This window comes from Anarhichas minor, unplaced genomic scaffold (genome assembly GCF_050575085.1).
Source record: "Anarhichas minor isolate MPS153535 unplaced genomic scaffold, ASM5057508v1 ptg000014l, whole genome shotgun sequence".
NCBI classification, from domain to species: Eukaryota; Metazoa; Chordata; class Actinopteri; order Perciformes; family Anarhichadidae; genus Anarhichas; species Anarhichas minor.
The window spans coordinates 14,557,173-14,568,546 of NW_027466460.1; the positions used below are offsets into that span (position 1 = coordinate 14,557,173).

At 41.7% G+C, this 11,374-nt stretch overlaps 2 protein-coding genes across 4 annotated transcripts in view; both read left to right on the forward strand.

The window, feature by feature from the left end:
• LOC142949848 (striatin-like) overlaps positions 1-4,425 on the forward strand; it is a 36,058-nt gene extending 31,633 nt beyond the window's left edge. For all 3 annotated transcript variants that reach the window (XM_076091691.1, XM_076091693.1, XM_076091692.1), the window contains one exon: positions 278-4,425. In XM_076091691.1, the coding sequence (XP_075947806.1) occupies positions 278-447 (170 nt within the window). In that variant the 3' untranslated portion in view covers positions 448-4,425. The remainder of the gene's footprint in view (positions 1-277) is intronic.
• A 547-nt stretch (positions 4,426-4,972) lies between these two features.
• On the forward strand, positions 4,973-10,463 carry LOC142949850 (BTB/POZ domain-containing protein 3-like). Its single transcript, XM_076091697.1, has 5 exons — positions 4,973-5,106; positions 5,483-5,711; positions 6,744-6,834; positions 7,138-7,256; positions 7,449-10,463. Exons 2-5 carry the CDS (start codon positions 5,548-5,550, stop codon positions 8,479-8,481), a joined length of 1,407 nt encoding a protein of 468 aa, XP_075947812.1. The 5' UTR covers positions 4,973-5,106; positions 5,483-5,547; the 3' UTR covers positions 8,482-10,463.
• The last annotated feature ends 911 nt before the right edge of the window (positions 10,464-11,374 follow it).

The following is an 11,374-nucleotide window of genomic DNA, read 5'->3' on the forward strand; positions in this document are numbered from 1 at the left end:
GTAAAAATAATCAGTGAAAGTAACAAAATAAAACGTGTAAGAATACAGTCATAGTATAAAATTCCAACAAAATGTATATAAATAATCCTGTGTGGACTAAATTGTGCAAAACGTCTACAAAAATCGACACTACAACAACAACAACAACAACATACGAACTTAAGTCCCGCCTCTCTCCGGGTAGGTAGCCAATCAGGGTTTGGGCTCCCTGGACACGCCCCCCTGAACCTGATCTACACCGTCCTCCCTCCTCATTGGCTCTCTCTCTTCCTCCCAGGTCACGACTGCTCGATCCGTCTGTGGAACATGGAGAGCAAGACGTGCATCCAGGAGTTCACCGCTCACCGCAAGAAGTCCGAGGAGTCGATCCACGACGTGGCGTTCCACCCCACCAAGTGCTACATCGGCAGCGCCGGGGCCGACGCGCTCGCCAAGGTCTTCGTATGACCTGAAACAACAGTGGGCGGAGCGGCAACGAGAAGTGAGAGGGTGGAGTTCGTCTCCACCTCTGAGTCTGGATGAGGAAGCAGAAAACTGAAGGTGACTGTTTACCGTGGACTGCTCCTTTAAGATTTGTCAAATATTCACCCCCCCCCCCTCTTCGGACTTAGGCTGGCCCGGGTCCCGAAACAAACAAACCTCTGGATGAGACGATGAATGAAAACAGGAAGTGGCAAAAAATATGAATAAACAGGAACTCTCGGTACATTTTAGTAAAGCTGGAATTCTTTTTTCTTTAACATAAAAACTCTCCGCCATCACTGACCCCAAACACTCCAGTAAAAACAGCCAGCGTGTGCTGATGTTGCTTCGAAACATTGTTCATGATTAACGTGCCTTTTTTCTTCACAACATGAATTATTTTAGGTGTTGAGGAAAATTTATTTCGTTCACGAGAAGATCGACTTTTTTGAAAAGTAACGACCCAATAAAAAAAAAAATACAATTCTGTCTTCAAAATGTTTCATTTTCTAACAAGTGAAGACTAAATCCCCTCATTTCGCTCTGATGAGATCCCACTCTGCACAAGAAGTTTTGCTTAATTTGGTGTAATTTTAATTTTCTCCCGTTTAAGTCGTTGCCCGCAGCCTGAGGAAGACGTTGATTCAGTCTGATTTTGGAGATCCTGTAAAGGTCTGGAGGTCTGGTCACTGGTCTGGAATCAGTGGCACTTGTGCTGGGTGGACAGTCACAGTCACAGTGACAGAGACTCAGCAGGTCAGATCACAAACATCGGAAGAGTTTTATTTCAAAGTGAGAAAGCCTTTCATCAGAGAAGATGTGTCCCTCCGTTCATATAGTTGGAGCGACAACACTCGCAGACAATTAGCTGGAGTTTCATTTTCATGCTTTTATTTTCTGCACAGTCGGCTGTGGTTCGCCATAGAAAAAGAGAAATCGGTGTCGTGGTTGTGATGGCAAATCAATGGATTTTGGCAGCAGCAAATGCCTTGAGTTGTGAGTTTAAAGGAGCAGTGTGTAGGATATAGAGGCCTCTAGTGGTGAGGTTGCAGATTGCAATCAACTGAATACCCGACCGCTCACCCCACCCGTTCACAAGTGTGTCGGAGAACTACGGTGGCCTTCAGGTAAAAACGCGAAAGGTTCTCTCTAGAGCCGGTGTTTGGTTTGTCCGTTCTGAGCTTCTGTAGAAACATGGCGCTGGTAGATATGAAGAGCTCATTCTCAGCGGACAAAAACACAATGATTCTTCGTATCATGTGATTTACACACTGATACAAACATGTATTTTATTCCATTTCTGCCAATGGAACCCTTTAAATCCTACACACTGGCCCTTTAAGAGCAGGAGAGCTGCTGAGGGGCAGAACATCAGGAATTGGACGGTTTGTCAAACTTCCTGTCTGAATAATTCGACAACACTGTGCTGCCGCTCTTTGGTGTAGCGTTTAAAGTCGACACAGGGTAATTTGTGTCCTCCACATTCCCACCTGAGCACCAAACATGCACAGACACACCGGTTACATGTAACCCCACACATCTGCTGTCATGTGACACTTTGATGGCTCTAGATCAAATCAAGAGCTTCTCTCCGAAGGGAAATAGGTAGAAAAAACAACAACAAATGAATCTGGATTAACAGAAATATTTCAGGTTTTAATTCTTGGCCAAATATTTAGGATTGAATTTCTTCTGATTCGTTAGTTTTGATCGACGTTGTGGTGGCGAGGCTCCGTTTGAAAACCTGCTGCTTTTTTACTGTGTATTTATAGTCGAAGATTTGTGACAAACTGCAGCGAGAGAGAGAAAAAAAACCTGCAGTGAAGCTTTTCTCATTTTTCTGTTTTACTTTTGATCACGTAAAGTATTTATTAATTACTTAATGACGCCAAATTTAAAGCCAAAAGATTGAACCGAGACAACGAGACGCTTCCTACTAAACCTGACAGTTGTTGTTGCTAACGCTAATTAGCTCATTTTGTTGTGCAATAACGGTAGTGCAACACTTTTAGTAACAGCTGTTTAGTTCCCAAACTGCACACGAGCTCCCCTCAACGCTTTCTATGCTGACTGCCTGAAGATATTGTATTTTGTGTAATTATTATTATCATTATTATTATTACTACATTATTTGGAGCGATTACTAGTTTTTTAAACGACTCTTTGTGTTTGGTGACAGACTTGTAAAGATACAAGTAGACCTTTTCTTTTTTTTAAAGACGTGTTTTCTGTTTTACTTGAAAAGTGAAGTTTATTCCTTTGGGGTTCCTGCTGGTGTTGTAAGAAGTACTTATACATGACTTTACCTCTTAGCACTACATAACACTTTGTTTTTGCTTTTTACCAAATTATCATCTCAAAAACGCAGCCGTGTTCGTGGGATGGAGGGAAACTTTTGGGGAGTTTGTGTTGCTCTTCTTTTTAACGTAAACGGTGTAAAAAGGGTAATCGGATATGTGTACAGTTTTTAAGTATCGCAGCAGATCTATTTATAAATGTGGTGTAATTTAAGGGACATTTTAACCGCAAAGTGAGCAAGTCAGCGAATCATTCACCGACGTCTAGTTGAGCCGAAAGATCAAACTTTATTTATGCGACACGTATAAACACGCGGCTTTCCTGTGAAATGTGTGGAGTCTGGTTGTTTTGGTGCTTCACCTCATCTCAGTCTGAGCTCAGTGGCAGAAATGTCCTTTTGGTGTGAACTGTTCCTTTAAAACAGCTGTTTTAATGTGACGATACGACACATTACACTTTGATTCTGGCACTTTTTGAAATGTCTGTATCCAAAGCGTTTGCTTCAAATCCTGACGAAAACAACTAAAGAATCTCCCCACAATAAAATACACAAGAGAGCGGTGTTTTTCATATTTGTCCAGTCCGACAAATTTGGAAAAGTTCCATCAACCAATGAGAGAGACTCACAGGGGCACATGATGCACTCTCTGCAATTACCCATAACACTCTTCTCTGCTTACAATAATATTTATGATATTTGAACATGTACAGAGGAACAAAACGGAGAGAAAAAGATAAAGCTGGCTTCTTGTGGACGTACTAAAGCTTTCAACCAACAGCAAATGTTCTTTACACTAGATCCAGAACATTTGTAGACTCGGCTACAGTCTGGATCTCTGCAGACCTCAAAAAAACAAAACAACTGGAATGATTTGAGAGAGAGTTGAACATCACTTGAGACGAAAGGGTTTGTGTGGCCCTTTTTAAAGGGCCGTGAGCCAACAGAAAAGTTTGGGAACCGCTGATTTAAAGTGACAGGAAACATTGAGTGGATGCAGGAAATAAGCAGAATCACTTTGGGACTGTGCTGCAAGTGACAGAAACAGATTTGTGATGATTTTGAATAGAGTCTGGTTGTTTGTTTGTTAATCCCGGCGTTGCAGAAACGTGACCGTTATAACACTCCTGTCTGCAAATGAATGAAAGTAAAGCCTAAATAAAATAAAGGTGTTTTTTGCTCCATATTTTGGTTTATTTCCGTACTCGAATATTCCGACAAGAGCTGAATCAGAATAAACCTCAATAATACCAGACTCTATTCACATCCGTCTACTTTATTTCACTTTCAGAGCAATAGAATCGGCGTGTTTTCCATTAATTTAATCTAATTTACCATTTTACACTGACTATGGTCACCCACACTACATAAGCAGTAACACTAATCAGTCGTGATGTAGGCAGCTGAACTCTTGTCAGATTTATATTTTGTTGTTTTCAGAGCTGAACCTTCGGACTGAATAAAACCTGTTCAGTTTGCCTGTAAATGATTGTTGTCCTTCAATGTGTACAGTGAAACTATTAAAGAGAGATTATAGATGCTAATCTGGCTGTACATAAAGTACATACAGGTGTTGTTTCCTTTTTTTTTCCATTGTTGTTGGGTTGTTTTTCAAAATGGGAGAGTGATTTATCAGTAACAACAATAAAGAAATATGTTGTATATCATCATGTTTGTTTAGTTTTTTTTAATTTTTTTATTACAGCCTCATGTTGAAACTACAGCAACACACTCACTGGAAGCTGCTCGCAACGAATTTGTCTTTAATTTAAGTTGAGCAATTTTTGCATTATTAAAGCTTCTCACCGAAAAAACATTAAAATTAATTATGGAAGACATTTGAATAATATAGAGACAAAAGTAGAAAGTAAACCTACAATAATTAAATGTACTGACAATAAAATAAACCTCAGACAAACGTGAGAAAAAAAGGTAAAAATACATAAAACTAAAGTATTTTTACTCATCAAATTTAAGCCTAAATTCAAACTCAAATAAATGGAATCATACTGATCAACACTTTGTATTATACTTTCTTATTATTTTAGTTTTATATGCAACATATACAGTATGAACAAGTCAGAATATCTATGAATGACTTGTATAATAAGTATTATAGTATTATAAACAGGGGGACACCAGTTATTTTCAGTAACAGCTAAGTGTCATTGTAACTTCCGGCCACCAGGTGGCAGCGCTGTGCCGTTAATGAGTTGACTGCCGTAAACTAACAGAAGAAGCTAGCTAGCTACTGTAAACAAAGCTGAGCCGCTAGTCTGTCAAACAACTCAAAACCTGCGTGATGTGAAGAGAAGATATGATCATAAAAACGTCCACATAACAGTAAAGTAAGTGGATACTGAGTTATTCATCAACTAGTTTAACGCTGACGGAGAAATTAACTCGAAAAAATGGCCTTTTAGTTAACTGTTAGTCAGCTAACTAACTAGCATGAACATGCTAAAGTTAAGACTAAAAAGACACATCCGGGGTTTTGGACGTTGACAAGCTAACTATGTGTTTTATACTCAATTATGTTGACTGTATATTATATATATAGTCGGGATTGATTGGTGTAACGTTAAGCAGCTGGTCTAAAGGACTTGGGTGTGTGGCTAGCTTGGTTAACGTTGAGTTAGCTCAACAACATCGTAAAATCCAGACTTTTAAGCGAAGTTTTGCGGCTCTTTTCAGTGTCTGAATATAAATCACTTTTCTCGGCAGTGCTCTCCAGACTCTGCCGGGCCCCGGAGCTGCCATGACCCGGCCTGCAGTCTGACTGGAAGATAATGGCTGCAGAGCTGTTTCCCACCAAGAAGCTGGTCCCCTCCGCCTCAGCGAGCAGCACCACCTCCTCCTCCATCCAGCAGCAGAACCTCACCAACAACAACAGGACCACCGCCGCACAGGGCTGCTGCAGCTGGCAGGGCCTGTTCCCGACCATCCGAGAGAGGTCGGTCTGAACCCGCTCTGCTCCAAATAGTGCTGGAGGCTGACAGGTCACCAGGAGAAGACAGGCCATGTTGTCAGCTGTTATCCTGGTCCAGGACTGTACAGAAACTGGTTCTCTTGAGTTCCACTCATCTGTCACTAAAAAACACCTCAGCTGTGATGTATAGTCAGTGGTGGAAGTACCCAGTACATGTATACAAACTTGTACTTTACTGGAGTATTTCCATTTTATGCTACTATATACTTTAACTTCTCCTCTATATTTCAGAGAGAAATATTACTTGAGAAGTATACTTTTTACGACATTTATTAGACACATGTATGTTATTTTATCTAAAAAGTAACAAAATGTTCATATGATGCCGAATTATACTACTAATCTACCCAGCAGTATACAAAGTATCTCAAACTGGCTCCACATTGACAAACTTCATGTATTTGTGAGTGATAAAACACAGTAATGTCACTTTTACTTGTGATAATTTCAGTACATTTTGCTGATAATAATCAAAAGTTTGAGATCAGGACTTTAGCTTGTAATGGCGTATTTTTAGACGATGGTATTTCTACTTAAAATCAAAAGTAAGCTGAAGAAAACACCACGGAGCTCTAATGGTGACGTCATTGTTTGGTATTTAAAAAAAGAAAAGAAGAAGAAACTACATGAACAGTCACTAAGAATCATTCAATGATTCTTCATTTCCTTTTTTGTTCTTTTTAAATAAGGAAACATTCTTTGCTTGGCTCCACCAAAGTAAAAGTAATGAGTCAAGTCAGATTTATTTATGCGTTTGTCTCAGAGGACCTTTTAACCAAGTATAAGCTTTACAGCTACATGTGAACCGTTAGAGGACTTGATTTTAAACAACAGATCCTGAGTGTTTGTTCCCCAAAATATACCGCTTCTGTTACTTTTAACTTTATTTAACAAGACCTTGAGCAACATGTACCAGAAGTTTAGATGTTCTAGTGTGTGGATTCAAAGATTCTTTTATTTTCATATTGTAAGATAAAATGTTTTGTGTCCTTGTAGGAATTCAGTCATGTTCAACAATGAGATAATGGCAGATGTTCACTTTGTGGTGGGGCCGCCTGGCGGGACGCAGCGAGTCCCGGGACATAAGGTAGAACCCACCGCACGACACTCTCCAACCGTTTCAACCAAAGAAGTTTGACTCGGACCAGGCCGAGAGGCAAACTTCGGATGGTTACAACTTGTTTACCGTATCATCTTATGATAACAAATTGTTAAAAATTCATAAGTTCAGTCATAAAAATCAGGCCGAGGACCAAATATCTGACAGAAATGTGAATTTTACAAGTAGTAGTCCAATGTTAAAGGCCTGAGTGAGTGAGTCAGATTTGTATCTGTTATAAGAGGTGGTCGTGTCTCTTATGTCGTCCATGTTGTTCTTCTGCTCCGTCAGTACGTCCTGGCCGTCGGCAGCTCCGTGTTCCACGCCATGTTTTATGGAGAGCTAGCGGAGGACCAGGAAGAGATCCGGATCCCCGACGTGGAGCCTCCTTCGTTCCTGGCCATGCTGAAGTATGTCAACCTCTGATTCAGTGTTCATGGACAGTGATGGTGCAGTGTGGGCGTGTCTTTGACACAAGACACACAAAACAAATACTCATACTTCTCAATATAAAAAGTACCAGCTAAAGGTGTTTGGACCTAATTGTACTGCGCCATGAAATGAGCAAAATGTAGGTTTGATCCCTTCCTCTACCATCTCAGGTACATCTACTGTGATGAGATCGACCTGTGTGCTGACACCGTGCTCGCCACCCTCTACGCCGCCAAAAAGTACATTGTGCCTCACCTGGCCCGGGCCTGTGTCAACTTCCTGGAGACCAGCCTGAGCGCCAAGAACGCCTGTGTGCTGCTGTCTCAGAGCTGCCTGTTCGAGGAGCCCGACCTGATGCAGCGCTGCTGGGAGGTGATCGACGCCCAGGCCGAGCTCGCCCTGCGCTCCGAAGGCTTCTGCGACATCGACACCCAGACGCTGGAGAGCATCCTGCGGCGGGAGACCCTCAACGCCAAAGAGATGGTGGTGTTCGAGGCGGCGCTGAACTGGGCCGAGGCCGAGTGTCAAAGACAAGACCTGACGCCGACTATCGAGAACAAGCGCCTGATGCTGGGGAAGGCCATCTACCTGATCCGCATCCCCACGATGGTCCTGGAGGACTTCGCCAACGGGGCGGCGCAGTCCGGCGTGCTCACGCTCAACGAGACCAACGACATTTTCCTGTGGTACACCGCCGCCAACAAGCCCGAACTGCTGTTCTGCACCAAACCTCGTAAAGGCCTGGCGCCGCAGCGCTGCCACCGCTTCCAGTCCTGCGCCTACCGGAGCAACCAGTGGCGGTACCGCGGCCGCTGCGACAGCATCCAGTTCGCCGTGGACAAACGCGTCTTCATCGCCGGCTTCGGCCTGTACGGCTCCAGCTGCGGTTCGGCCGAGTACAGCGCCAAGATCGAGCTGAAGCGCCAGGGCGTGTCGATGGCCCAGAGGCACATCAAGTACTTCTCGGACGGCTCCAGCAGCACTTTCCCCGTGTCCTTCGACTACCCGGTGCAGATCGAGCCCGACACCTTCTACACCGCCAGCGTGGTGCTGGACGGCAACGAGCTCAGCTACTTCGGCCAGGAGGGCATGACAGAGGTGCAGTGTGGGAAAGTGACCTTCCAGTTCCAGTGCTCCTCGGACAGCACCAACGGCACCGGGGTGCAAGGGGGCCAGATCCCCGAACTTATCTTCTACGCCTGAGGACGTAGACTTTTACTTTGAAACTGCGGAGACGAGCTCTCGGGTAGCTGTTGGAGGAGAGAGGGACTCCTGAATTTTCTGCTGAGCCTCGGAGACGGGACGACGGTTCGGTTGGAACATGAAGGCGCTATTGAAGAAGACTGACACCTCACATTCCTTCACACCTCTGTTGTTGTTTTTGTTTTTGTTTACAGCAGCTGTTGTTGAGTTCGGGTCATCGCTGTTTCACTTTAGTAACGCAGGAGTTGCAAACAAACACGGGAGAATCTATTGAGAAATTGGATAAAACGCCCGGACAGGACAGTCTACTGCAGTGAATTAAATACCTGACAAATTAAAGTACTTCATCGTAGTTTTTATCATCTAATATTGACACAAAGCAGTCCTGATGTCCGAAAACACCCTGAGGGGTTAAAGGGAGAGTTACTATGTTAGCACCAGTAACATACATTTTGTCATAATCCGACACAAATACACACACCTCCTAATCTCAACATTGCTTTGTGCTGATTGGTTGATCCAACGTCATGCCGGGAGGCGGGTCTGAACCTGACACATTAACGCTAAACCCAAAATCTGTACACATATCTCTGAATAACATCTGTACTATTTTCTCTATCAATTTCATTGATGATTAATCCATTTTTTTTATTATACTTTATTAACTCGGAGACATGTTTAAACTGTTCGTCTCGCGGATTAGTCGACTAAACATTTGAGCACAACCCTCTTCAACAGCACATTTTACTCAAACTACACTCAATGACTTCTAACTGTGTTTAAATGTGCAGCAAAAAGATTTAAGATATTTGTTTGTAAGATCACTTACAAACAAATATAATGAATAAATAAAATACTGAACCCAGCAGCTCTAAAGTGTTCGGTTTGAGTGTTGACATTCTGCCATCGTCTCCACAAAACAAAACAGGTTTTCGGTTTCTTGCCTTAAAGATGATGCGTTCAGTTTCATGAATCACAGAGACGTTCAAATGTTTAAATGAAGCTCATTCAGTTTAAATTTAAAGATCTGGAAACATTCCTGCTGTTACTGAAGGACTTTTAAACAAATGACGCACTCCTTTGATGTTTTAACAGGTGTTTACTGCTGGTTGTTTTGGTTCTTAAAGGTTCTCTTTACGATGTTCGGAGCATCAATATAGCAGAACTCTGTTCTTTGTAAAGATATAGTGGAGTAATGTCTACCTGAGCAGATGACAACTCACTCTCTCTTTGTTTGTGTCGTAATCTGAGCGTCTCGGTGCTTTGTTGACCGGTTACAGCTGATAACGCCGTCCCGACCTGCGGTTTCTCAGTAAAACACCGTTTCCTCTGTCAGCACTGCTGCCGTCGTTCGCGCTGTTAGCACCGCTAGCCGCCGGCTCAGCCGTCGCCGTGTGGAGGCGATAGATATGCTCTGAATTTTGTATTGAAAACCTTTAAAGCAGAATAATAGCTCTTTATATTTGTAATATGACAGCTGATCACACTCCTGACTTCTTTTATACGCACTACTTCAGACATGCTGTAACCTTCCTCTGGTGCTCTGTACTGTCTTCTTCTTCTCTTATGAAATGTGGGAACTTAAAGAAGCATTTCATAGATAATATGAAAGGATTTTACCCGTAACTACACTTTTTGTTTCTGTTGTATTTAAAGAACAGTATTCCTCAGACATCATTCCTACAGATGGTCAACAACTTCTATGCTTTTATTTTGAAAAACATAACATGTTTGTACTGCATCCTGACTTAGTGTTTCATTAATGTTGCAGTCGTGTAAATATGTCTGTGTTCGTCCTCTTCTTCTTCATCTGCTCTCTTTGAAAATGGAGGGAAAACAGTTTTATATGATTCTATATTGAAGAAACATATTTTTGGATGTCTTTGTTTCCTGTTATCTGATTCCAACCTGAATGTGCAGTGAGCTGGTGGCCTTATGAATGTGTTGTGACAAATTTGGAAATAAAAGGTTGAGATGTAAAACGTGGTTTTGTTCTGTTCATCCCGCATCCAAGCAGAGGTGAAAATGTATCTCCGTACAGTCACTTAAGTACTAAAGTACAAATATGAGGTACTCTTACTTTACCTGAGTATTTTCTTTTCATGCTACTTTCTACTTCTACTCCACCACGTGTGTCTGACAGCGTCAGGTACTTTACAAATTAAGATTTCCTCGCACAAAACATGAAGAATACAGTTTATACGACTCAACTCAAACCATTAGTCCTTGAGTCAATTTGTCGATTGACAGAAACTGATTTGTAAAATATAACTTGGTTTTGACAAAACAAACATTGTGAAGGTGTGACGTTGGGCTCTGCGTCATTGTGTTCACTTTCTTTACAAACCAAACAATCAATCAATTAATGGAGAAAATGATGAGCAGATTAGTCCATAATGAAAATAATCATTAAGTAATAGTTACAATGAGCTCCACCTCAACAGTCACATCCTGCTTTTAACTTTATAATGAGTGATAATGATCTAATGATATGATATATTATAGTATAGCTGTCACTGGGGACATTTTTATACTTATAATACTTTTAAGTACATTTTCCTGATTATACTTACATACTTTTACTTAAATAACATAGTCAATGCAGGACTTTTACATGTAACAGAGTATTTTTACAGTGTGGTATTATTGGTATTGTTGAAGTATTACTAATGTTACATCAATGAGTACTTTTACTCTTTATAGTTTAAGCATATTTTGATGCTCATACTTTTTGTACATTTAATCTACTTCAGTAAAAACGTTGAATGCAGGACTTGTAACCGTGTATTTCTACACTGCAGTACTACAGCGTATTTCTTCGTAGTATTACTAATGTTGCATCAAATACATCTAGGGAAGTAAACCGGAACCGGAAATGTTTCAGTCGGACACA

Coding starts and splice junctions, on each gene's coding strand:
- LOC142949850 (XM_076091697.1), top strand. CDS start 5,548: ATGGCTGCAGAGCTGTTTCCCACCAAGAAGCTGGTCCCCTCCGCCTCA. Junction 6,835..7,137: donor AGCGAGTCCCGGGACATAAG/GTAGAACCCACC, acceptor CTGCTCCGTCAG/TACGTCCTGGCCGTCGGCAG. Junction 7,257..7,448: donor TCGTTCCTGGCCATGCTGAA/GTATGTCAACCT, acceptor CTACCATCTCAG/GTACATCTACTGTGATGAGA.